A 27,987-nucleotide genomic window follows, 5' to 3' on the forward strand; every position below is an offset into this window, starting at 1 on the left:
CTGTCATTTTAGGTGCTAACTCTCAAGAAGAATTTCGCTGTCCATTGTTTTAAGCTTAAGAAAAGTACATTACCAACATTGTTGCTGAATAGAATGGGATGATCCGTTTGTCAGGGAATTATCTGAACATTAAAAAGTTAACTGCAAATGCCTAAACTGGATCAAGCTGATAATTTTGCATTTGACCTGACGTATCAGTCTTCCTCATAGATTTGTGAAGAGCATTTGCAAAGCTGATTAAGTTTTTGCAGTGTGGCAAAATGTCCCTGAACACAGCAAAAGGGTGCTCAAATTGTAGCAGCAGGTTTTAGGTGTCATGATTCTGATGAGCAGCTGAGGAAAAGATCTTGCACAGATGTACAGTCAAGATCCAGGGAAGGTGGACTGGAGTGATGGGAGCAGTTGAATATACTTTCAAGTGGTATTAGAATGGAAAAGATTGGTGCCATGGCTAAGTTGTTAGAATGCTGGACTTTGAACCAGTTATCTGGTGGGTTTAGGGTGGTGATTTTTCTGGTCTCCCAGGTCAACAAATTTGTGTAGACCTTTTCCTGTGCTTGTGCCATAATCCCATTTGTGTGTATACATATGAGACTGGGGTTTGCTATTTCATTTGTTTGGATATTTTTTATGGCAGCAGCCAGGATTGTCATGTTTGTGTTTTATTGTTCTTTGTGTTTGAAGAGCTAAATTCATAACCAATAATAGAGATACAAGACTGTTTTGATAATTATGATATAAAAAAACTCTGACCTTCAGAGCAAAATTCTGACTGAACAAGAGAGGCAAGGCCTTCAAGACTCACTTGTGACACACACTTACTACAATAACTGAATCAAAAACAGAAAATCATGTGCACCTCCCAACATAAAAATATAGACCACACAAAGTTGTGTTGGATTTCACATTGTTGCCTGAAAGTGAATCAACCCACTCTGTTGATGATATCAGCAGCATGTGAGGCCAAATACCATTATCTATCTATCTATATATATATATATATATATATATATATATATATGTGTGTGTGTGTGTGTGTGTGTGTGTGTGTGTCTGAACACATGCACAGAGTGGGTTTGTCAGTAAGCAGTGCATGTGTATACATCATTTCATAGATGGACAGCCAGATGGGTTAACAACCTCACAAGACAAAACTGAAATACGTCAGTTCTAAATCAAGACCATTTCCTTTCACAGTATCAGTAAACGTTCTTTAAAACTAAACAGATTCTTTAATTAGAACAATGGCATGATGACAGCAGGGGGAACTGAGAAATAAAACATCTTGTTTTTAAGTACCTGTTCACTTTTGATGATTCTAACAGATATATAGAAAGGTAGTAGACCCTAGGGTTGAAACACATCACTTCCTTGTTTCATTTTGTATTGTGGAAGATCAAGAGATGCTGAGCATCTCTCAGAGTTATCAAATTTTTTTATACTTTGATTCTTCTTTACTGAAATTCACTGGCTTATGCTTTGTTCTGTCTGAACCTGCTGGTGCTTGAACCTCCTCCATGTAATTAAATATGCAGAAAAAAGCACACTCAGATCTAGTATCCAGTTGTTTAGGAGTTGTGGAAATATGAATATTACTCACATGCACCATCTAGAAAACTAGAGCAGGGTTGCCTAACAGGTAACAAAAACCCAAACCAAAAATCAAAACATAAAAAAGCACTGAACAATAGTCATAAAATGCCTCTTCTATATACAAAAAGAATTCATAAAACTCAAAATATACAGAAGATGCACTAACATTTCATTTGCTGTCATTTTTGACTCACTTGTGTAAACAAAGTGAGTCTATGTTTTAGCTGGGTGTTCGGTTGTCTCTGTGTGCGTGTGTGTGTGTGTGTGGTAAACTTCAACATTGCCATTTTCCCTGCAAATGCTTTGTCAGTTGACACCAAATTTGGCATAAAAATAGGAAAAATTCAGTTCTTTCCAGTCATCTTGTTTAAAACAATACTGAACCTCTGGGATGGGCACAAAAAATAAATAAAGAAGCCAAATTACATGCAAACTGAATTTACTGTTATATATATATATTTTTTTTTCTTTAAACTTGGCACTTTGATCTGGTATTCTGACACAACAAGAAGAGCAGTCATTTTTATCATTTTTTTTTTAATTCAAATAGGAACTTCTTTTGCTAAGCATGGAAGTTATATTTATTTTGCATGTCTTTGGTGCAGATAGTAAAAAAGGGAAATTAATCTGTAATTAATGCTAGGGGGCTTAATTTGCTTTAAACTGATCTTTCTCATTTTAAACATTACATTTTGAAATGATACTCAATACATAAAAAGCTTGTGTGTTTTACTCTCAGTGTGCTGGGCTTTCACTATGTTCATTCGCCCAAGTGGTCTTTTTCGGAAAATACTAAAATCAATACGAGTGGACTTTATTGATCTATTGGCTGAGTCCTGAAGGTCATGGGCAAAAATCAATTGCGTACACATATTTATACATATTCAAAGTGCGTGCTCATATTCTTCGCGAACGCGAACGACACCATTTTGTTTGAAGTTGCTGACCTGCCCGTTCAATCCTATATTCAATCAACAATACATGATAACATGTGATGGAAAGTTGGAGAAGGAGACCGTTAAATATTTATTCAGAGAAAGATTTGTGAATGCCTCATCACTTACTGGATTATGCCCCAAACTGCCATAAAAATATCCACAGAATCAGTCGGAATTCACAGTTAAAAATAAAAAACCATGAGAGTTAATACCCTTGAATTGATGAAACATAAAAATATGCAGTCTTGACTTTTCTCAAAATGAAGTCCTTTTTACTTCATATGACATTTAGAAGTACTTGTACTTGGTTCTATATGTTATTAGTTTAACAAAATGCTCAATTTTCATATCAACTTTAAAACTAGAATGAACATGAAAGAGAAATTGAATCGACCGTGTCAACTGGGTGTAACTAAACTTGTACATCTATCTAGATCCAGAGAAAACGGCTAAATGTTGCAGTGTGATTGCAGCGATAGCCACGTCTTCTTTACCGCGGACTTAAAAAGAATTTTTAATTGCCCTTAAAGATTTTTTGAACACCCAAGATACACCAGAATAATATGATTTAAACAGCGTTCTCACTGCAAATACCACAATCGATTTATCGCCCTTTAAAAAAATCATGTTTAAATGTTATATTTTTTAACATCAGCTAAGGAGCCCCAATAGTGTAATGAGTAAGACAGTTTCTTCTCACCCGAACATGTGGGGTTTGAATCTGGCATTAGGACTTTTTTTTCTTTTTCTTTTAACCCGAAGCTTTATAATAACAAATACAGAACACATTTTAACAATTAAGTTTTTTTTTATGTGTATCACAAGTGAGTCTTGAAGGCCTTGCCTCTCTTGTTTAACATGGTATCATGGTATTAGTCTACACACATACATAAAGTTATAAGTATTCTTGCTGAGAATGGACTCAAAAGCACCAACTAATCACAGGCATTAAAGTTCTAATTCTCACAGTAAAACTGTATTGGTCCTTGAACCATGCTGTGCAAGCACTGCGCTGAAAAGAAGACACAACCACTTTCAGCAAAAATCAATGAATTATCCAACATTTGTTAATGACAGAAGTTCATGAAAAGCTTTTGAGTGTCAAGGGAAATACAAACTGAACTTACCGCAGGTTACAAGAGAATATGACATGTTTTTTTTCTGTGCTCTATGACACTGACATGGTTATACTGAATTATGCTATCATAGTATGTAGTTGAACGGCTTCCTTTTAATTTCATAACACATCTTATGCTCAAATCACACACACACACACAGTGTTGGTCATAAGATTTGAGCAACACTTGCAATTGTAAAGATGATCCATGAAGATAAGGATCCCAGTCAGTCTAGTAGAACCAAAACACACTCGGCTTGCCACATTATTTCTTGAGATGATCATATACAAACGGCAATTATCACATGGAAATTCATTCTGTTCTGATTACCATGCACCAAAAATATGCACGTCAAAAGATGCAGCAACTCAATGAAAGTAAACAGCTGTTTTGGGGATGTGCAAAATTTGTCTGGTGGTCCTTCCTTCACCCATTCCTTACAGAGTATTCATAATGGTGAACATGACTATTGTTCCTCACTGTCAGACATGGGCTCTGCTTTGATCACAGTGTATGCCATGTCCTCATCATCTTCTACCATGTTTGAATTAAATGTCTCTGTACCACTCCCACTGACATGTTCACTGTCATCAATAGTCTTATCACTGTTCAATGGCGTTCTACAGTTCCTCTTAAAATGTTTATGGCAAACGGGTTCACTACTGCTTTTGTGACAATGTTCACTATGATTGACCTCCTCACTAGTGTCCCCGAGTTCAGAGTTGCTGACAGGATCACTGTTGACACCATGAACTGACTGAATCCAATTTGAAACAAACATATTGCTGGCGTCTGGGTCTGGTTTGATATCAAGAACCCTTCCATCACTGTCGCATCCTTTGTGTGGAGACTTATTCCCACCATCCACAGACCTTGTTTCTTCATACCCCATGATTTTCCTGTGCCAAGCCAAGTCCATATAATTCTCTCTGTTACCCAACAAAAACTCCTCCTCCCCTTCTTCGACAGGTTCTGATTTAATGTAACTCACAACCTGTGAGGTTGATGATGTTTCCACATCACAATGGCCAGCACTTGGCAATGACATGTCATTTTCATTACTGAATGAGGACCTGAGATGTGTCTCAGGGTTCTGGTTTCGTACTGAACAGGGTTTTATGCTGTCTGCCCCTGAGAAAGTGGGAAAGACATTCACATCCGTTTCTGTATCCATCTCTTCCTTCATGGCTCCTCCTGCAACACATGCACTTAATTTCAGTCTAGAGTACAAGGGACTTAAACACTGAAACACTTTATTATAAGAAGTTATAAGAACATTTATATTCACACACAACACACACATGGTGACAAACTGGGATGGGTGGGTGTGTATGTACACTTTTGTAAAAGAATTTAAGTGTAAACAATTGTTATCTGTCAAAAAAAAAAAAAAAAAAAAAAAAAGACAAAAAAAAGACATGTGTTATACTGAATTTCTTGTTGTGCCTTTTGGTAGTAATAATATCTTTAATAAGCATGACGTCTTTGATAAATTGTTATAACTGAAGCACAGGTGGCCAGAGACAATTGTCTGGCATAAAAGTGCACAATATACACCTTTTGTTATTGTTGTTCAAAGCTGCCACTGTTTGTTCCATTTCTTTTGTGAACGCAAACCTCCATCAACAGGTGAGATGGTAATGGGAAAAGAGACCTCTTCCATTCCACAGAAACTATAACATCCAACTATCTATAGAAACACTGGTGACCACCAGACCACTTACCTGGGGGATATAGGGACTGTGCACTGCAGTGGAATTCAGGCTCCTCTGCCCAGTCAATTTCCACCTTGATCTCAGGTAACATGCCCTGGTCAGACTGCTTCGTTTGTTTGCCTGAAACATGACAGGTGCTGAATAATTAAGCTGCTCTTGCTTGTATTTTCAGAATGCTAAATTTCTTCAGTGATTTCAAAATTGCAACATGCCCAAACTCAATAAATCAACTGATTCAGTAATTCTTTGGAGTGACTGAGGCTTACTTTAATACATGATTGATGATACATCTGTTAATAATTTTGAGAGATTACTAAAAAGTTAGTCTGCACAACCAATCATGTATGAAGATTTACCATTTTTCATTCAAAAATACTTCTTCTTCTTCTGCGTTCGTGGGATGCAGCTCCCATGTTCACTCGTATCCAAATGAGTAGGCTTTCACATGTATGACCATTTTCGCCCCGCCATGTAGGCAGCCATTCTCCACTTTCGGGAGTGTGACATATAGAGATTTTCAAGCTTTTGTGCATTTAATGTTACTGTGAGATCTTTGGTTTCAGGATAAATGTAATATTTATTCAAAAAACATTAACAAAAAAAACACACAAAAAAACTTGGAAGGAGGAGGGATTAAAATTCAAAAGAAAGTCTATCATTAATGGCTTCAGTACCTTATATTTTCCACAGAACCATTCAAAGGAATATGAAAATAAATCTTGCCCATATTTATTATTAAAGAAAGCAATATGTAGTTACAACTGGTGCACAATCATCCTCTTATCAATTCCAAGCAAAATCCTTGTAAAGATCATCATATAACAAATTTCAGATGCTGTAGACAAGCAGCTAAGGACAAGGAGGCAGGTTTCAGGAAAGGAAGAGGATGTGCTGACCAGATATTTATCCTGCTGAACATTACTGAGTGGCAGAGACAGCTCTATGTCAACCATGTAGATTTTGACAAAAGCCTTTGAAAGCATCCACAGGAAAATCCAATGTCATATACTCCAAGCTTAAGGAATCTAATGGTAGATAATCTTTTTCATGAAGAACTTTTACATCAATTTCACCTGTATAGCTGGAAACAGTGAACACAGTTTTGAGGTGAAGACAGGGGTGAGCCAAGCAATACTCTTCAAATGGCTGTTGACTGGGTGTTGCATAGAACAACCAAAGATCAACCAAGAGGCATCAGTAAACTCTCCTCTCAACACTGGAAGATCTGGACTTTGCAGACGAGTTGGAACTAGTCTCCCACACTCATCACTTGCAAGTGGAGACACCCTGTCTCGTCAAGTTAGCTCAGCAGACAAGCTTGGCCCAAAACAGAGTTGCAGATCTTTGCTACTGCTCTACATACCAAGGGCATAATGGGCAGTAAATAACTAAGTACTATGCAGCTGATGCTCACAGTTCCTGGTGAAATGCCAACATTTAAGATGAATTTCTAAGCAGCATATGTACCCTGGATCTTGGAAAGTGAAAATACTTAGTGCTCACAAATATACCCTTTATTTGTTCTTTCAAAATCATGTTGAAACAGGATTATGGGACAGACATAAACAAAAAAAATTAAAAAAAATTCAGAATCATATTCTGCAAGTTTGACCAACACGATTGTAATACAAAACCAACAGGGAAAATTTTCATCCTCTACCTTGACCTCCAAGTTTCCTTCGTTTCACACGTTTCCCAGCCACAGACTTGTCTCTCTGTGGCTGTTTCCTGTGTGGTTTCACTTTCAGCAAAGAGGGCACAGCATTGCGAGTAAGTTTCACCATCCTCCCTGCATGCAGCAGGTAGCAAGCTTTGAAGTGGTTGCTGCAAACTTTGTAGCGTTCTGAGCGCAGCTGAAAGGGGGTTTTTCCAAGCAAATCCTGCCGCCCCATATTCTGCAACCATTTATTGCACCTGAAACAGTGTACAAAAGATTCATAGCCCAACTATAATAACAAATCAAATTTATTTCCCAACTTGTGTATTAGCAACGTCTTCTCCATTCTCACTTTCTATTTCCTCACAAATAATAAACTGTACTCAATGAAATAAAGAAGGAAATTTGATTAAAAGCTTCACCATTATCACTGTTACATGAAAAAGTTGTTTTAGAAAGAGTGAAAGTGGCAGGCATTTATTAAACATTTAAACGTTAACACTTCATCTTCTCCTGCATTCATGTGCTGCAACTAAAACATTCACTCATGTATGAATGGGTTTTTACATGCACAACCATTTTCTTCACCCCTCCATGTACATACACTTTACATGGCAAGTCTGAAACAAAGAGATACTTTCTGACCTATCCCACAGACATTTCCAAAGATATGATGAGTAATTGGACACCTTGATAAGTGCAGAAAAGCAAGCAGGCATGGCAGCAAACTACGAGGGAATACTGATATAAATTACAAATGGCAAAAACCTTATGATTCAAAGCTTTCTCCTTTGCACAGTATCAAATACAGGGGGGGGGGGGGGGGGGGAAGAAAAAAAAGGAAAGAAAAAAAAGGACAAAATACACATGAAATCAATAAGTCTGAATTGTACTACAGGTTAATTCATTCTAGTTTAAGTCACCTCCCCTCAGATTATACTGCTTTTAATTTCTTTATTTCCAATTAAATTAGTACTGAGATAGAAGAAACGAAAGTCATACAAAACATTCCGAAGCACAAAAACATCCTGTCTGCTTTATTTCCAATTAAATCAGTACTGAGATAGAAAAAAAGAAAGTCAGACAAAACATTCCGAAGCAGAGAAACAGCCTGTCTGCTTTATTTCCAATTAAGTTAGTACTGCGACAGAAGAAAAAAAGTCATACAAAACATTCCGGAGCACGAAAACAGCCTGTCTGCTTCTGAATGGAGTGAAAACCCACTGCACAATTATTACAGAAAACAGGTGAGGATGTGATTTCTTGCTGCTTCCCAAAAAGAACAGGAGCATGGAATTATTAACTCACTCCAGATGATGGAACGCAATAGCATTCCTGACGTAAGTGTTATACTACCCCATGAGGAAAACGTGGAAAAAATTTTAATTGTTGAAATGGCTACAGTGTTCCATCGTCCAGAACGCTACCAATTGCAGCTACACCGGCACTGCGAACATGTCAAGGGTTGAATGGAAAGTTTCTTAATGAGATTCTATAACAACGCACTCCACAGCGAGTTCAGGACCCCACACGACAAGCTAATCTGCATACATAACGAAAATGGTGTCGCAGTCGATACAAGTGGAAATTTTTGGAGCAAACTAGATCACGACAGCGGCTTTTACCACTGCTGAAGTGATTGAAATGCTTCAAAAGGAAGTGGGTCACGGTTAAGTGTGTGTAATTAAACTGAAGGTTTTGACATTGATGAGGATGATGAAGACGTTGAATAAAGTATCTGCAGTGAAGAAAGCAACCAACAAGAAGGTACTGAAAGTGACTCAGCTTCTGAGAGCAGTGAAAAGGGAGAGGGGTGGGCGTTCACACGATGTGAGGAGAGGGGTCAGTAGGTCAAGTACAGTGCATTCATTCAGTTACTTTATGTTTTGTATTTTTTGTGATTTTTTTTCCTAACCTAACAAATGGGTTGTCTGTAGGGAAAAGCAAGGAAGAAAACTATTTGTCCGGAGTGAGTTAACCTTAATCTATCAGTGTCATACAAATTCCTGCAGATGTTCTTCCCAAGCGGTCGAAGGAAAGGGAGTGGAGTGTGGGGGGATACAAATTCTAAACCTTACGTCTTATGAACCTTCAGTTCAAAGGAATGATTCATGTAAGTGGCCAGATGTACACTCCAGATGGAGATATATATGAAAGAAACAAAAACATTGATTGAAAACCTGGGCCCTACCTTGCTGTGTCGATTGGAAACTGGAAAAAGGACTTGTCACTTTTGCGGCGTCCAGAGTGACAGCCCTCTACACAACACACTTCTTCTTTTTGACATACAGTCTTGGTGCCCAAAGTGGACTTCTTGCTGCCTTTCTTTGGTCTGCCATGGACACTTTCTGCTTTTGTTTTAGAAGCTGCGTCTGAAAAACATGTACAGATGCTGGTATAAACTTGTAACTGATGCTCTCTGCTCCAAGTGTGTGCGCGCGTGTATGTGTGTGTGACAGCATGCGTGCATGCATTATGTATGAATAGTATGTTCTGAAACAAACATTAATGAAAATATGCCTCACTTCTTATCCAGTATAAATGAGTTCATTTATTGTAATTTTCTCACCGTGCATGTGTGACAATAATGTGTGGGTCTTAGGACAAATATTAATGGAAAACATGCCATTTTGCTTACACAAAATATAACTGAACTATCTAGACTTTAATACACTGTATAAATGATATAGAGTGCCTTATCTCTGCACCAATTTCTACTTTATCAGTTTTTTTCTATATTGCCTTATGTACCGCCTGTTTTACATCATCCACTACCCTCTCCTTTTCAACAACGTCTTTCATTTATCAGTTACTTGTACTGTCTGCATTAGGTAGGCAGCTGAAAATGTTTGCAGTGTCCAAATAATTAAATAAAAAAAAACCCATAAAAGTGCTGTGTGTGAATGTGCCACAGGTAAATTACCTTCCTGACCAATGGTGTCACCATGTGAAGCTTTCTTCTTTTGGCTGCCACAACGCTTTGTTTTCAATTTCGCCTGCAAATAATAAGCAGTAGGTACTGATCATTTGTCTTCCCAAGGGGCTTCACCCTGTCATGCATACACTTTACAATAAAATAAAAAAACACCCTTCTTTGCTGGACTGGCTTTGTGGACCAAACCACCAGCTCCTCCTCTTCCATTAACCATTCAAAATACAATCAGCTTACAATATTAGGTCCCAAAAGAATATATGAGTATATTAATAACAATAATAACAATAATGTGCATTTATGTAGCACCCTTTCTCTCTAAGAACTAAGGGAGCTTTACATGAAAAAAAATCACAAATTACATAAATCATTCATGACCACTCTTTCTCAAACCACTTCCCCCCACTCTTCCCCTCTCACTCTTCATGTATCCAAAGTGAGCTGACATGGATGGTGTTGGAGATAAGGAAGCTAACAGTGCTTATAGAAAGGTTTTAAAAAGACGAGTTTTTGGTGATGAGCGAAAAGCAAAGATAGAATCAGATGCACAGATATGATGAGGAAGGTTGTTCCAGATATGAGGAACAGCAAAGAAGAAAGAATGTTCACCATAGGTTCTTGTATTTTTTGACATGTTAATATGAAACATGCTTTCTGTCATAAAACTTACTTTATAAACATGCTTCAAATGAAAAAGAACAAAAAAAAAACAAAAACCAGGTGGTGATGGCAAATCAGCAAGTGGGGGTCATATATAACAGTGAAGAATACATGTGCACACATCAACATAAAATTTCTGAGTACATACTGAGACTGACCAAAGTGACCAATATCATTACTTGCTGAGGAAAGGATTACAATTTTAAAAACAAAATGTCACATCACATACATGCTTGGACACACAAACACCTACTACAATCAACTTAATCCAAGCCCTTGACTTTTTAGATTGCACGCATATACACACACAAACATACTTCATGGTCCTTACCTCTTTTTCTTGTGGCTTTTTCAAGTTCTTTTGTGATGAAGAATAACCTATGCAGTATGTGTGATCTATTGTTGGCCAGAAGCAACCATCCCCTGTAACTGGTTGTTCAGCTGAAATTGTAGTGGAAATGTTAAGAACAAAATTAAACATATCACTGTGTGTGTGTGTGTGTGTGTGTGCATGCACGCGTGTATGAATATGTGTGTTTCTGTGCACACATTTACACCACATATGCGAATACACATGTGAGACACTATGAAGTCAATGTCATTTAAAACAATTTTTTCAGTGATGATATGCCTATCTGCTGGTTACAGCTTTCACTTTGCTCTGATGTTAAAAAATCATGAAGAAGAATATCAAATGAAAGACAGCATGAATTAACTTCAATCTGTGCACAACACATGGTATCATGTATACTCCCTGTCATAGGCCCTAACTTGATAAGTGCTTTGTTATTTTGTGGAAATGGATGACTTGCTAGCTCTACTCACCAAACTTTCAAAGTCATACTATATGCTCATGCAGTGTAAAAACTGTTAAAGTTCTGCTCAAGCAATGCCCAACGCCATACTTATGCTCAGGCAATATCGTAACTTTTAAAGGAAATTTTCTGCCTAAAATTATGTTTAAGTAACTACTTACCGTGACCCACTAGCCAGACTCTGGCAGGGGTCTGACATTCCTGTCCTGGGCAAACTACTACCCACCTATGCGGAGAAAACTAAAGTAGCTACGGCCAATAACCTCCCCAAGTGGGTTACCTCCCCTGTGTATCCCTGACTAGCACCCTCTTTTTCCGACAACCATCTTGACTCATGTTCCTGTGCTCTTCATACGGCAAAGTCGAGTATCATCCACTTCATGGATGCATCTTTGGGTGTGCTGATCTAATTACCTGACCAACATGGCAAGTGTCTGTATCTCTTGGGCCTGGTTGATGAAGGGATATCATTATGACAGGAAGCGTAGAGTACAGCTTTGCCATGTAGTCCCAAACCAAAATGGACTTCCATAGCAACATCGTCATCGTCATCCTCCTTCATCATAATCAATATAAACAAAACAGTCTCAAAGTCTGTGGCCTTTCATGCCTGGCTCTCATGGTGACCTCAGTTTTGATACCCCTCCACTTCCGTGCTTGGGGTGAGTCCTGTTAATGGCTTCAGTGTTGGCAGATTCATGGGGGATTCATGTTGTTGGAGAGACATGGTGGCGGTCTACACTCAGGGAGGGACGCTCACTCAGTCTGGCTCCGCGATTAAACCATTGTTGTCGTTAGTAGGGGGCTTAGTAGGTGGTGTCCTAAGTATGTTAAATCAGAACAGGTACCACTGAACACCACTGAAGTGACTCAGCAGCAGTGCAGGGTCTCCTCTGGTGTGTGGCCTCCTGGCAACTTAACATCAATAGTTCCCTGCGGACTGCCGACGTTGGGAGTGTGACAGGCTAACCCGGGTGTGGCTTTGTTTAGGGGACTTGGAATGAGCAGCGTGGGAGTAATGTCAATGAAACGGTGCAGATAATGGGGCAACAACAACAAAAAAAAAAAGAACTGCAGCCTTACATTCTTCTAAACCTTTCAATCTGGCACTATTGTACTCTGAAGCACTGTGACCCAGACGTAAAGTTGGTTTCCAGCTGGGGCTGTTCACATCTCGAATGTAAGCCCTGGATCCTGCAAAATGAATTAAATGATTTTGATTTTATGTCATTTCTTCTTTCTCTGTTTTATACTTAACCCTCCTCACCCCATACACATGCCTTTCTTTTTTGTTAACTTCAGTTTAAAATGTGTTGTTATTGTTGCCAATGCAGGCACTGCAGTAACACTTGGTTAGTTAAAAAAAAAATCTACTTGATAATCATTAAAGGAACAGAACACCCAAACTAATGGCAGCAAATGCAGATTTGCTGCAAACAAGACTCTTTTCAACATGTCGTCACAACTGACTTGTGACTGGCCATCAAAACAGAAGTGTTGAAAGTGGGTTGTGGAAAATGCAGTGTCTACCACTGTCTATTCCAAAATGAAACTTTCATAAAGAGTCAGGTTTTGAGAAACCTCTTAAATTAGAAACACTCACGCAATCTGAAGACAAATCAATGGACACAGAACACTGACTGAAATGAAGACCAAAGCTGGATTTCATCTCTTGTTGAATCACATCAACAGACAGAAAGTCAAACAGACCGACTCTGGAAGCGAAAGAATCTCAGCACACTGGTTTGATCCCCACACGTGTCAGTATTTTCTCCCCTTCCACAAGACCTTGAGTGGTGGTCTGGATGCTAGTCATTCAGATGAGATGATAAACAAAGGTCCTGTGTACATCATGCACTTAGTTTTCAGTACTTGAAAATGGCAGATGGCTTGCGCCGCACTGATGAAACATGACAGGCTAAAAGAAAAGTGTGAAAAATAAAGCCACATGACATTCGTACTGCAGGGGTTATAACTGACCAGCAGGCCTATACCCATTTCAACAGGATAACCCTGCTTTGATTCTTTTTTTTTTAAAACCACAAACACACACCTCTTGATTCAGAACTGGAAATGATGGCCACTCCAGTAACAGAAGACACACACACAACAAAGAAAGACTGGAAAATACTGTCACAGGTGCTTGAAAAGAATGAGTTTTAAAAGATCCTTTCTCAATCTGACACCCATCAGAGTTCAGTGTGGTCTTAGCAAAATGATGAAGGTGGAAGTCATCATGTAACTAGCACACTTCACCAAAGACTGGATGTGGTTCTCTTCAACAAACGAGTCAAACATGTAGTCCTTTAAGTTTGAGAACACTTTGTGTGTCTGCTAATACTGATGTGGCCACCAATTCCGTAAGTCCATGGCTTTGAGGAAGCTTTCCATCTGTAAACTTCAACAGTCTTTGGATCTAATGGTCAGTATGTGTGCAGACACAGACAACACTTTCAGATGGTTTCTGCAGTCCTACTCTATCTTTGAGGGCAACGAACGTGTGAGTCTGCCCAGACCCATCACACAGCTCTTCCTTGCAGGTATCAAACAACAGTTTCTTCATCACTATTTGGCTGACAAACCCTGCAACATAGGCAACCACTGCCTGTTTGAAAGCAGAGAAACAGTTGCTGCTTGGCATGGACTGTTTCTCTGTGCTCTCTTCCAAGAGAGTAGACTGCAAGTCATTTTGGTGTGCCACATGCACATCAAAGGAAGTTAGACATTTTCCATCAACAGACACTCCATCTCTGAGCACATCCAATACACTTATGGCAGTAGTACTGATTCTCAGAGGTGCCTCCATAGCATCAGTTGCTATCAGTTCTGTAGCATCCTGTTTTGTACAATTGCCCCAGGCTTTCACACTATGTCTTGTCATCAAACGTTTGTAGGCAGCAGTGAATTGACGAGCTGTTTGGTTGTTGCTCCACCGCCCTGATGCCCTGACTGCTGCAAAGAAGAGTTCAAGGTGGTCCTGGCTCATTTTACATGTTATGATGTATTTCAAAGGGCCATAGTCTGGAGCAATAAGCTTCTCATACAATGTCTGGATACTGTCAATACAGCATAGGAAGCCAAGAAATCCGGTCTACTGCTTTAATTTCAAAAGCGGATTTCCTTGAGCATCCTGAAGACCAAACATTTTTGTATATATTGCCTAGCCTCTCTGAGGAATGGCTGCCAAGTGTCCACATTGCTTTTTTGTACAGCAGCCTTCTGAGTTCTGTCCTTTGGAGTCCAAGATGTCAAAGAGTTTATAATAAAAAATTGATGAACTTGATCAAACCTTCACAAACGTTGAAGGAACTTAGAGCTTCTGGTCTTTGCTGCAGTATTGAAGAGCATCTGCAACACTGGCACTCAGACTGCAGGGTCTGAGCAGCCAAATTCACCTTCATTTTTTGTTTCCTCTGTGGAACATGGGCTGCTCTCAATCTGTTCCCAAGTGTCAACCCCTCTGTCTCTTGGAGATGACCGAAAGCAGAAATATGACTCCATTGAATCAGATTCCCAGAACTGTTTGGAGGATCTGCATGTCACCCAAGCAGTTACTGACCAGCTTCAGCATGTGGCATAGATGAAACACGATCTGGATAGCTTCTGGGGAATCCTTAGTCACTTTAAATGATAGCTTAAGGCCTCATACAAGGGGTCCAGTTTGGCACCAACAGCTCTCACCATGACGAAATTGCATTATGGGCCATCACATGTCAGAGACTACTCTGACCCTAGTGTCAGGGAATCTTTCAACACATTGCACCACAAGGTTTGCCTGCTCTTTCCCTGTCAGGCCATCAATAAAGAAGAAACCACAAGGGACCTTCCATGTTGTTATTCATGGCCAATAACATCAGGAAAAGAACACTGCGGGCCACTGGAGCAGAGTCGTCCTGTGTATTGGACCCCATGTCTACACACTCTTGGAAACATGTGCCAGTCCACTTGTAATGTCTGTGGGTGGCCATCTCATCCATTATGAGTGCACAGACAACTTTTTGCCTCCTCAACTCTAATTCTATGGGCAATCAAGGCTCTTTGCGTAAAACCAGGATCTGCTGGTAAGTTGCTGTACCATCGTCTGATTGGGGAAGAACAGGTAAAGTGGAAATGGTTTCTCACAAAATTGTATGCTTTAGCACAATAAAATTGTAGTTGTAGCAAACGCTTTCAATTTTGGACTGCACTATCCTGTCTTGATAAACTGTCCTTTCAAAAAATTTTCTTTGGACAGACGAGAAGCTCTCAAGCATGTCAGCACAGCCACTGGAAACAAGATGGTTTTCTTTTAAAGACTCTACTAAGTCTTCAAATGATGGTACTTTTTTCTCCAGACATCCAGTTTTCTGCGGACATATTTTTAGCTTCTTCCTCATTTTATCCATAGTTTCAACAGAACTGTCCAACTGTCTCTTCAGCTCCTTTGGAGATTTCACTATTCTGTGGGTTTGATCCAATGTAACGACCTGTGCATTGTGATGGCTGGAACTTGGACTCCCTTCACCAGCATGCCTGGAATCACTCTCTACTGATTCAGATGACCCAATACCTTTGTTCTGCTGGGCAAGACCTGTGCGGACTACTTGGCGTCTGGGTTTAGGAGTAGCCTGCACAAAAAAAAGCATGAGATATGGGCAAGTAACATATTTACAAATTGCAAGTATTCAAAACTTTTCATGCACAAAGGTTGTTTTTTTTTTTTACACAGACTTAAACTGAAAGGCCACCGAGAAAGATAAGAGCAATGTATACTACATAACTATGTGATATAGTGTGCATTTAAGTATTGTGATGTGATTTTCAACTTCAAGTATTGTAATATTGGATTTAAGCACTGTGATATATGTGCATTATTTAGATATTGTGATGTATGGTATGCATGAGTGTTAGATACTGTGATGTATGGTATGTATGTGTGTTGTGTACTGTTTTACACTGTACAGCCCAAATGAGCACTGTAAGATGCTTCAAATCATATCTTTACTATAAATTCATTATTTTTGTACGTGGGTATCTATCTAATAAATGCGATAACCTGGCTAATGTGATACAAACCACTTGAAATATCCTAGATATTCACAACTACAGAAAGTGTCTAATACAGAAATGTGATAAATGTATTTCTGGCATTCCCAATTTCTGAAGAAAAATTAGGTGCTGATACGCAATGTCCTTGAGGTCTAGTAAAATGAGAAAGAAATGTGTGTACACGTCATAGGCAAATCTAGAAAAAAGCCCAGCAGAAACTTCAAACACAAAGTTTCATGGAGTAAAAAGTTTCATTGAGTAAAAAATATACATTTCTTATCTTAAACATGGCAAACAAAAATTAAAATGTCAAATGAACTGACCCATTATTCTGCAATCAGTGCATACAAAACAATATTCAGTTCTAACACTGGAGATGATTTTTTGTTTGTTATTACTTAGCCACAGTAATCTTATGCTGTTTATATATATATATATATATATATATATATATATATGTGTGTGTGTGTGTGTGTGTGTGTGTGTGTGTGTGTGTGTTTATGTATGTGTGTGTGTGTGTTTGTGTGTGTGTGTGATCCTACTGGGAACTGTTTCACTTGCCATTCAACAAGAACATGTCTATAGAATGGTCTCTATAACTCTGAAAACATGCTAGGGTCAATGGGTCGCCTTGATCTTAAGATATAAGATGTGACAAATCTGCATCTAAAAATGTGGAAAAGGCTGATTTTTTAAATTTTTTATTTTTATAGCCTGTACTTACATAAGTTTCACATGGTGTAATACTAATAGTAAACAAATGTTAAAATACTGCAAATACACTATCCGCTATCCACCATATCATTCAAAACTGGAAAGGTTTATTTTCACTTTCAATTTCTCAAGGAGATATTGCTGCCTTTGAACAACTCAACAAGTCCACATACACTCTACCACATCTGCTAGGCACATAATTACACATTTTAACAAGTGTGCTTGCATGTATGCACCCCCCCACACACGCATGTACATGAAGATGTACACACAGATACATTCTTGCATTGATATCTATAACTCGTTTTACCTTTTGACGATGTTTGGTCAAGTCCAAAAGAGTTGGTACAGCTCCCTCTCGCAATCTAACAGTCTGACCCGTCCTGTCAAGGCATTTAGCATCAAAATGTCCAGAACACAAAACTGCCTTGCGGCTTGGTGTGAAGTCCATCCGCTTCATGTTGACCAGCCACCTCTGAAGAAGCTCTGGATTCTTGTGAGGGAACCTAAAATGTATGATAAACGTATGATGAGCAAATACTGATGCTTTACTTTTCACAGAAAGACTATCAGAACATATATGATCACTGATCCAATTCAGATCTGATCTGTCTTACTTTACTATGTTAACCTGTTAACGCGACTGATTGTTGTATGTGTGTGTGAGTGCACACATTTGTGTGTGTGTGTGTGTGTGTGTGTGTGTGTGTGTGTGTGTGTGTGTGAGTGCACACATTTGTGTTTGTGTGTGTGTGTGTGTGTGTGTGTGTGTGTGTGTGTGTGTGTGTGAGAGAGAGAGAGAGAGAGAGAGAGAGAGAGAGAGAGAGAGAGAGAGAGAGAGGAGGATACTGATGAATCAATAAATAAATGAATGCATTCCATTCCAATATGTTTTACAAGAACATGTCCTGTCTAGTCTCTAATCTCAAAAGAACCCTTCTGTTCAGAAAGAGATAAAAAGAAGAGCAAAGTTATTAGCAAGTAACATCATCCTTCAATTCCAAATCAGAATAATCAATCAATAACCAAATTTGGTTTGTCATGAAAAATGTATGTCATCACAGATCCTTCTCTTGTTGAATTTTTTTATATCTATACATGTGTGTGTGTGAGTGTGAGTGTGTGTGTGTGTGTGTGTGTGTGTGTGTGTGTACGTGCGTGCGTGTCATACATACATGTATATATATATAATGTATTAATAATTTACATGTTTTTTTTCTTCTCATGTCTATATCAGTACATGGTATTTTACTTTTACATTGTATAGGTCTAAATACACTGCACCCATATATATATATATATATATATATATATATATATACATGTGTGTGTGTGTGTGAGAGAGAGAGAGAGAGAGAGAGAGAGAGAGAGAGAGAGAGAGAGAGAGAGAGAGAGAGAGAGGAGTCGTCAATGAAAGAAAACAAAAAGGAAAAGAAGAGGTCGTCAATGAAAGAAAACAAAAGGGAAATGAAATACCCTTCGAAGTTCACTTACAAGTGGAACGAATATCCTTTTTCTCGCTCTGCTCTACAGTCTTGCCGACTGCATTTCCATGCACTACACATAGGCATCGTGGCTGTGTAGAAGTGTTTTTCGCAATATTCTGCATAAACTCGAGCCGCAAACTTTATGAGGTAACCGCTTCTCGCTGCTCTGACACGAGTGTCAGTATGGCTGATCGGACACTTCCGCTGACTTCAGTCAACAGAAAGGCGAACGCTTCCGCTGGCTCCACTGAACAAAATGGGTTCAAGCTGTGATATAAAAAAAAATTTTAATAAATAAAATATAAAAAAAAGTTTAGATCGGTGGGCTCAAAGAAGGCATGCGCGATCCAATGATTTTTAGATCAATGCATGCGCCGCGAAGGAATGCGGTAGCTTATGACGCAGACAATGAAAAACAATAACAACAAAAACAAACTGGGGATTCCATAATCGGTATACAATGATAATAATACTTTAAGTTGTCAACTTCCACGCATGCCTGTGGTACCATTTACAAAATGGTCGGAGCACACACATCTCCTTGTCTTTGACTCGAATTTAAAGTTTTTCAGTTGGAGTTGGGCAAGCCACTCTCTTCTTTGCCGTGAGGTTAGTTCTTCGTTTTCTTCTCCCTTGTTGATCACGACTTTTGGAATGGTGTAGTAGTGTCTGTCTGCCTCTCTGTCGCTTCGATTATGGCATCCTCGTACGCAACACGTGTTTACCATTTTCACCGTGCTTACTAGTATTCTTTGGTACTGAGCAATAGAAAGTTGAATTTGATGGCAACACAGACCGCTTCCAAGGGAAGTGAGCGAAGGGAAGAGAACAAGCAATGACGTCGTGAATCTTGATTGTCAGATTTATCTCCCATTCGTAAGGTCTCTTTGCCTCTAGCAATGAATATATTGTTGATTCGAAAAACTGGAACATCTCATGCTCTATATCGATTAACTAATGCCCTTGGGAAGAAGATATGTTATAAGGAAATGAAAAAAGAAAAGGAAACGAAAATAAAGAAGTAAAAAAAAAGGACAAAAGATAACAGATAGAAAGGAGAAAATGGAGATGCTAGGGGAAAAAAAACGAAAAAAAAGGAAGAAAAAAAACCGAAAAAAAAAGGAAAAAAAACAAACAAAAAACCACACACACACCCCCACCCCACCCAAAAAAACCCACAAAAAAACAACAACCAACAAAGAAAAAAAACGAAAAGAAAAAAAACAACAAAAACAAAAACAAAACTCGTCCATGGATGCTGAGACAGCCCTGCACATTTGCTGAACTTCAACACGTCCTCAGATTTCTCCTACAAAAACAACAACAACAACAACAAAAACCCACCAAAAACAAACAAAGCCATATAAAGAGAAAAGATTAACAAGTGTAAGTGTAAAATGGAAAAGCAAAGGAAAACTGGAAATATATTGACAAACTTGACTCTGAGGCAAGATGTCGATACATCATAAACTGCTCATACAACAAAAAAATATAATGCTTGAGTACTTTTTTACATAGGTTCATAAATGAACAGAAGGATGGCTATATGTTATTCATGTAGCTTAATATCACCCATTCTATCATGGCTGCAGAAAATAGGAACTCAGACTGGACAAAGCACATTCACACTGTTATGACCCAGTCTACAGCTGTACAACACTGGGACTCAGATTGGTCAAAGCAATGCACACTGTCACAATCTTGTCGCAAAATGTCACCTCTTCTCTTTCAGAAGTTAATACCAGTTTTACCGGCATTGAGTTTTGCCCTCGGGTTTCCAATTAATATTTCCATATGGATTCTCAAGTGGGCAGGTTTTCCCTATGTTCTATCAGTCCTTTGTATCCATCTGGCATTTGTTTTTGGTGAAGGATGGAATTTTCACATCAGCACACATCAGTCCCACACTTTCTTCAATATCGAATCCATGGTCGCAAAACAAAAAAAAATTAAGAAAAAAAAAAAAAAGCATCAGCACAACCACCGAGTGGTTAAGTGCTGGACATTCAATCTGAGAAAGTGCTGGACATTCAATCTGAGAATACCCAGTTCAAACTCTGTCACGGTGCCTGGTGGGTAATGGGTGGAGATCTTTTTTTAATATCTGCAAGTTCAACAGGTGTGCAGACCTCCTAGTGCCTAAACCACCTTCAAGTGTACACACATGCAGAAGATCAAAAACATATGTTAACCCTTTCACCGCCAGTGAGTTTAGAGTGTAACACTCCCCGGCACCAGCTGATTTTCAAGAAAGAGCAAGAAATTACACCTACCCATTTCAAATTACTGTAACTTTTTTGTTTTTGAACCAAATGACTTCTTGCTTGTTTTTTTTTTTTTAAAGTAAGACTAAAAGGAATGATAGAAATTTTGTATTTTGGAGCAATAAATGATGTTGGTACAAGTGAAAGATTTTGATTTTTGTGTTAATTATTATGTTTTTGTTGTTGTTTTTCAGTGCAAATTTTGCACTTCGACACATTACTGACATAAAAAAAGACAGGTACAACACAAACATCACTGCAATGCAGTTGAAAACAAAGCAAACTCACCAAATGAAGTCTTCAGTACAACTATATTTCCCATGTAATGGTGTAATCCAGAATATAATTCATGGGAAACACAAAATGAACTTGTGTTTTTGGAGAAAAATGATGATTTCTGTCACTTCACTTGAAGGTTTCACAGTGTCCTCACTGGAAATATCTTACTGTGGTGGAACTATATAATATATACATTTTACAACTATCTGATGAAACTGAAATACTACTAAAGTCAGAAAATAAATTAATGGAGGTAAGATATGTATACAACTATGTACACAGGTCTGAATTGTTCACTGTTTGAGACCATGAATTTTGGTTGCTGCTGCTTTCCTGTAGTCCTCCACAGTATGATACAGTTCAAAGCACAGAGTGGGACACATTGGCTTCTTGCACATTACGGTTCCAAATGGCTGGCTGAACAGCCAGTGTGTCCACCAGTCGTCCTCGATTTCAGCATTACAACACAACCCCATCGCGATCTGAAGTGCTGTGTATGCCTTCATCTCAGGGACAGTGACATCTTTGGCAGCATTCAGCCTTGAAATTTGAATGTTGACGGTGTTTAGTGATGCCTGACAGCAGCTCCTCTGCATAGATTAGACTGGTCAGCCATGAGTTGGAATGCGGATTCTGGGAAGAAAAGCATAAAGAAGTCCACTGGACGGAAGTTGTCAGTGTTGACAAGGACACCTGAAAAACATTAGCAAAAAAAAAAAAAAGTAAAATACAATCAGTATTAATTATATAACAGCTGATTTATTATCAGCTAATGATAAATATTGCAAATAAAAGATATTATACTCATAAACAAGTGCACAAATAGCAAAAATAGATTTTTACACTGGCACTGCTTTACACAGTGTATATCCATAATTTTCACAAGAAAAAAAAACTGACATGAAATATTTGTGTGGTAAATAAACATACTGCTCTTGCTCTTCAATGTCCTACAATTGTCTGATACAATGCACACATAATTTTCATGTGCAATTAGTGAATAAACAATGCACCTCTGATCTATTCATATAAAAAAAAAAAGTGCAAACCAATCTTAGTCACACACTCTCTCAATGACATACATGTGCGAGCACACACACACACACACACACACAGAGCTCTTACCTTTTTTTTAAAAGTAAAATTTGGAAGCCATTCTGCAGGACAGTAGGGATCATCCATTTGGTACAACACCGACTGAAACAATCAGGGCTTGGTAGAATGCCCCCTCCCTACTGGTCATTGGTGTGTAGTCAAGCTTGACCCACGGCCACACTGTGTTGTTGGTCTCCGACGTGAAACAGACACTGTGACTTGAGCAACACATTCTTCCCCTTCACTATCGCAGTCACTCACAGCTGTCGATGTGATGGCCTTAGCAGGAACACGTGCTCCGCTCGTCTGGCCACGCCCTGTACGCTCCCGACTTGGTACTTGGCTCGGTGCCCAGTCACCACCACTATCACTCTCTCCCTCAGACAATGTTGTTGTCTCGTTCATCATTTATCAGATGGATTCCCCCATCTCCTTGATGAAGGCAGCAGTACGTTGAAGGTCCTCCAGTCCTCCGTAGAGCTTCCGGGCCGCTAGGATTGGGTCGGGCCAGGTTTTCTCTCGGAGTGTTTGGTGGAGCTGGCAGGGCTGCAGCAGATGTTCTGTTGTCTGGTTGCCTGTTCTGCAGGGGCACTGCTCTGTGTCGCCGATACGGAGTTTTGTGTATAGGTGGTGTTTCAGGCGGCTGTGGCCTGTTCTGAGCCTGAAAATGGTTACCTGCTCTCAACCAGTCAGTAGGTAGTACGGGTCTGCTCTGTTGTGGCATGGATGCTGCTGCTTCCACTTGTTCTGCAGCTTGGCCTAAATGATGGTCCTGGATTCAGAGTAGCTGGTAGACCTGTCCATCTGCTCTTTCGTAATGCCTTCCTTTGCCAGGGAGTCAGCAGTCTCGTTGCCAAGCACGTTGCAGTGGGAGGGAATCCACTGCAGAGTGACTGTGTGACTTGTGCAGAGGGAGGCGAGAGAGGTGGACAGATAGTTGAGTTCTGGATCTCTGTTGGACCAAAGGGCCTGCAAGATGGACAGGGTGTCGGTCAGGAAGACAACATTGTGGCTGGCGTAGAGGCTGAACTCGATGTGGGCTGCTGCTGTTTTCAAGGCTTCTGCTTGAGCTCTGAAATTGGTGGAGTACAGGCCAGTAGCGAGGCAGATCTTTTCTTCTCTGCCTCCTGGATATTGAACATAGACTCCTGCCCCTCCATTCTGAATGGCATCTTCCACAGAGCCGTCAGTGTAGACATGAGTCCAGAACTCTGGGGAACTGGGTGTGGAGGTGTTCATGGGTGAGGGACTTTCTTTCAGGGCTGCTTTGGGAAACTTTGGGGCCAAAAACCAGGGATGCTGCACTGGATGAGGGGAGGGGTTCTTTCAGTCCAGGCAGGGATGGCAAGACACCAGGGTATCACTTTGGGGGCATGGTCAAGGATATCTTGATGTTGCAATTCTTGGATCCTGCTCTGGTGTATGAAGCTCCCTCTCTTCAGCTGTCCTTTTGTTGGATGGGACAGTCTGTCCTTCATGGGGTGGACTTGCAACCTCTTGAACTTGGCAGGAGTTTGGTGCCTCTGCGGTCCTCAAGGGGCTGGAGCACTGTGATGGTTTCAAGCTCCTGAATTGGCGTAGACCTCATGGCCCCTGTGATGATACGGGTAACTTGATTCTGAACCTTGCTGATCTGTTCAAAGTTGGGCTTGGCCGTAGTGCCCCATGCATTCATGCCATACTCCAGCACTGGCCGGACTTTACCAGTGTACAGCCTCCTGAGGGTCGTGTTGTCTGCACCCCATGTTGTTCCTGCCAGCTTCTTCATGAGGGCAAGTCGTACTTTTGCTCTTGATTCTGCTTTCTCTGCTTGCTTCTTCCACGTCAGGTGTTTGTCAAAAGTGACTCTCAGGAACGTGGGGTTGTTCTCAGCAAGCAGAGTTTGTCCATTGATGCACAGGTTGGCCTTCTGTTCTTTGGCTGAGAGGCTGAAAACAGTTTAAGTGGTCTTTTTGGCATTAATGGTCACCAGCCACTGTTTTGTCCAGCTTTCAAGAACATTCAGTGCCTGCTGTAGTCTGTAGTTGGCAGTTGTGAGGTGTTCTTCCGAGCACCATAGGACAAGATCGTCTGCATAGATGGCTCCCTGGACTTTGCGTGGCACATCTTTGATGATGTCGTTGATAAAGATGAGGAATAGTGTAGGGCTGAGGACACCTCCTTGAGGAACTCATTCTCTCAATGTCTTCTTCTGATTGTATGTTCCACTGACATGGACTCAGGCCTTCCTATTGTTCTGGTACTGCAAGATCCACTGGTACATAGAGCCAGTCACACCACTCTTCTGGAGCTTCCTCCGGAGGCCATCCTTCCAGACTCTGTCATATGCCTTTTCCATGTCTATCCACACCGTCAGAGTATGCTGTTTGTCTGGAGGCCATCCTTGATCTTCTGAGCTATGTAGGTCACTATGTCCTCAGCAGAATGATGTTGGCAGAAGTCTGCCTTCCTCAGACAACGAAACTTCTTCATCATCATACGGGAATTCTTCGCCCGAATCTTCATTTTGCTGGCCCGGCTGCAGTCTCAGTTGCTCGATAACTTGCTGAGTTGTGAAGTAGCATTGTCTGCTTGTCGATGCAGCCATTTTGGAAAATGAAAAGATCAAAGCTGCGGATAAAACTATAACAAAATTCACTCAAAAACTTGCAGAAGTACTGAAAAGATGGCGTTGACCAATAGAAGGGGATTCCCCTGGTCGCATGCACAAAACATGGCCTTTCAAACCTCCCCAAAATAAGAGTGGTTGGTTTGTGAATGACCTACCCTGTTTTGGTCACCTTTTAGCGACATCGGCATCCTCCCTAGCGGGTGCCAAAAGGCAACATCAGTGGCCAAAGTATTAAACTTAAAGATCCAGTAATCCATGTCAGTGAGCAGTGGGTTGTAGAAACAAGAACATACTTGGCATGTATCCCCCAACCCTGAAAACAGATGTATATGGATAAATGTGGGAGTTGCAGCCCACGATGAAGAAAAAGACTTAGAAGAAAAAGAAATATCTTTACGTAATAACTTCTTGTCTGTCCTCTTCACTTCACTGTGCCCAAGGTGAAGAGATGGGGCCCAGTCAGGGTGATACTTCAACATCTCATAGGCTGGCACACACACACACACACACAGAGTCTCTCTGTCTCTCTCTCCCCTCTTTCACAAACACGCACACAGTTCTTCAGCTCAGTTCAATCAAATTATCTTAAATGTTTGATTCTATGAATATAAAATGAATATACAAGTGTCACTCTGTGTGTGTGTGTGTGTGTGTGTGTGTGTGTGTGTCCACATCAGGTTTGATATGCACCTTAAAGTTAAACATTCTGAAGACACATGTTTTGATTCAGTTTTCTGTGTTTTTCTTCGGAACAGTTATTATGCAGTGTGCTCCAAAGTTCCATGCTGAACAAGATCTACACTGACTTAAAAAAGCAATAACCTAGGCCCACAATGCCTCTGGTTTGTTCATCACTAGGGAATGAGTCGAGGCAGAGAGTGTAGGAGGGAGAGGGCACACTCCCTTCTTTCCCCTATGTGCAAAACTGAAGCCTCGCTCGCTCGCAGCGCGCCGCGTCCCTCACCACCCTCTCCCTTCCCCCAGACAGTAGATAGCAGCCAGGCGCAAAGGAGAAGCAACACAGAAAAAGCATGTGCGTATGTTGACTGTCTGCGGCATGTCCCCCAAAATAAATATGTGGGTTATCGACATAATTTTGCAGATTCTCCATAGGTTTTAAAAGAGATACAGCAAAGAGAGAGAGAGAGAGAGAGAGAGAGAGAGAGAGAGAGAGAGAGAGAGAGAGAAACACTGACAAGGCGACAGAAATAATGACATATATGTTCATTTATGTTTTACCTTTTCACTCTCCTCATCCACACCCCACACAATGTGATATACACAGTTCTAAATAATATTATCGCAGAGATAACAAGTCTGACATAATTATATCAAAATACTTGTACATATAAAAGCTACAGCAATTTAAAAACATACAAATATATACAGTAAATTAAATTACCTGCTTTTTCCTGTGATTCATGGCTGGTTCTGGCTTTTTTGGAACTTGCAGGGTGATCCTGTCGACAGGGCATTTTTCTTTTTGTTGTGACTTTAGGTGGTGGATTTGGAATGTTGAATAATGTGGGGACAGCATTCCACACAAGACTCAATTTTTCCGCACTGGGATTCATAAACTGATTTGGCTCAAAATGTTCAGAGCAAAGTTTGCAGTTAGTGTACAGGTACTCGCTGGTTTTTCCCTGTAGATCAGCTCGCCTGGTGTTCTGAACCCACTTTTTGCATCTGTACAAAAAAAGCAATATAGCATTTCAATATTTATTTTCATTCAGTTTTCAATTTATAGAAACTGGTATCATTTCATCCTCAGTTGTTCTCTTCATCCTTCTCAGTACTATTACTACTACCATGACAACAACAACTACTACTGATGATGATGAAGATGATGATGATGATGACAAAGCTGGTGCTGCTACTACTGCTGCTGCTCCTGCAACTGCTTCTACTATTACTGCCATTCCTGCTAAACTGAGTGATTACTGATTACTAGAAAGATTTGACTGGCGTCTACTGCAAGTAGTGATTACTATTACTATGACTGCTAGCTGAGCAGTCTACCATAACCACTACACTACAACCATAGCAACACATTCAGTGTTGCATAATTATATCAATGCATCACTATGGTTCTAATCACTAAAACAGTGCCTCATTTTGGGTTCAGTTTTGATGCCGCTCTAATGTTGTCTGTCCCAGACCCAAAGTCACAATCACAAAACGTCACGGATACCTTTCACAGCTCTAATTTCGGTTTTGCTGAAAACTACTTTCACTTTGCACGCTCGGCTAAACAAAGCTCTGACTAACGAATGTAATAACGACATAAATGTCCATATCAACACGATACTTCATTAAACAAAATCATGAAACGCTTACCTGTCTTCATCTTTGGGAAATCGGAACAATGTCCATCCTTTTTTGCGCGAGTTTTTGCAGTTTACAGCAGAACACCAAGCCATTTCCTCTGCTGCCGTATCTGTCTGGCCGCTTGAGGGCGCATACTATTTCCGGGCGAGAGCTGCTCGCGCGGTGGCTTCACGCGAAGCGCTGAGTGATTCATCTCGCTAAGTTTAGTGCCTCTGGTCGAGGCTAATTAAACTAATGATACTGATGAATAGAATTGATTGCTGGAGAAATCTGATCTTGTAAAATGGCTTTCCCTGTTGTGAAACCATTAATAAACTGATTGTGGGCCTTCAACTGAAGATGAGTCATAAGTCACAGAAAAAGTCCTGTTTGCCAAAGCTTGAACAGGTGCACTGAAAACCACTTGAGAATTCACTTTATTTTCGTACCTAACAACAACATACAGTTCTTACCTCCATGGGAATTTCTGGAACAAACACGCGAATCTCTACTGGCGTGTGTATACGTCACATCAGTGCGCCCGATCGCTGCTATCCATGCTTGCCTCCTTTGTATGGTAACTTCTTTAATTTGTTCCCCTGCTGAAGTTTTAACTTTGGGAATTCGATAGAAACGATGCCCTGTGGGTTCCGATTTAGCACTGTATCCTCGGTTTGAACAACCTATAATGCAACAAGTGTGCGGCATCGCTCAGTTCCTAGCGAAAACAATCGTAATTTTACTCCGGTCCGTGTCGCATTAGTTTGTTCACGT

At 40.1% G+C, this 27,987-nt stretch overlaps 1 protein-coding gene across 7 annotated transcripts; it reads right to left on the bottom strand.

Moving 5' to 3' along the window:
* Nucleotides 1-24: 24 nt before the first annotated feature.
* Nucleotides 25-27,985, bottom strand: LOC143281002 (uncharacterized). Of its 7 annotated transcripts, none has more exons than XM_076585870.1 (10): nucleotides 26,309-26,424; nucleotides 17,481-17,676; nucleotides 15,978-16,035; nucleotides 12,512-12,622; nucleotides 10,945-11,054; nucleotides 9,945-10,017; nucleotides 9,213-9,393; nucleotides 7,025-7,278; nucleotides 5,374-5,484; nucleotides 25-4,843 (listed from the first exon to the last, which is right to left on the bottom strand). In XM_076585870.1, exons 2-10 carry the CDS (start codon nucleotides 17,628-17,630, stop codon nucleotides 4,116-4,118), a joined length of 1,776 nt encoding a protein of 591 aa, XP_076441985.1. In that variant the 5' UTR covers nucleotides 17,631-17,676; nucleotides 26,309-26,424; the 3' UTR covers nucleotides 25-4,115. The 7 variants fall into 7 exon arrangements, with proteins under 7 accessions (XP_076441985.1, XP_076441981.1, XP_076441986.1 ...); XM_076585866.1 differs by lacking the exon at nucleotides 26,309-26,424 and adding an exon at nucleotides 18,665-19,048; XM_076585871.1 differs by lacking the exons at nucleotides 15,978-16,035; nucleotides 17,481-17,676 and adding an exon at nucleotides 27,687-27,779 and having other exon boundaries at nucleotides 26,309-26,592.
* Between the last annotated feature and the right edge of the window lie 2 nt (nucleotides 27,986-27,987).

The sequence above is a fragment of the Babylonia areolata genome, chromosome 4 (genome assembly GCF_041734735.1).
Source record: "Babylonia areolata isolate BAREFJ2019XMU chromosome 4, ASM4173473v1, whole genome shotgun sequence".
NCBI classification, from domain to species: domain Eukaryota; kingdom Metazoa; phylum Mollusca; class Gastropoda; order Neogastropoda; family Buccinidae; genus Babylonia; species Babylonia areolata.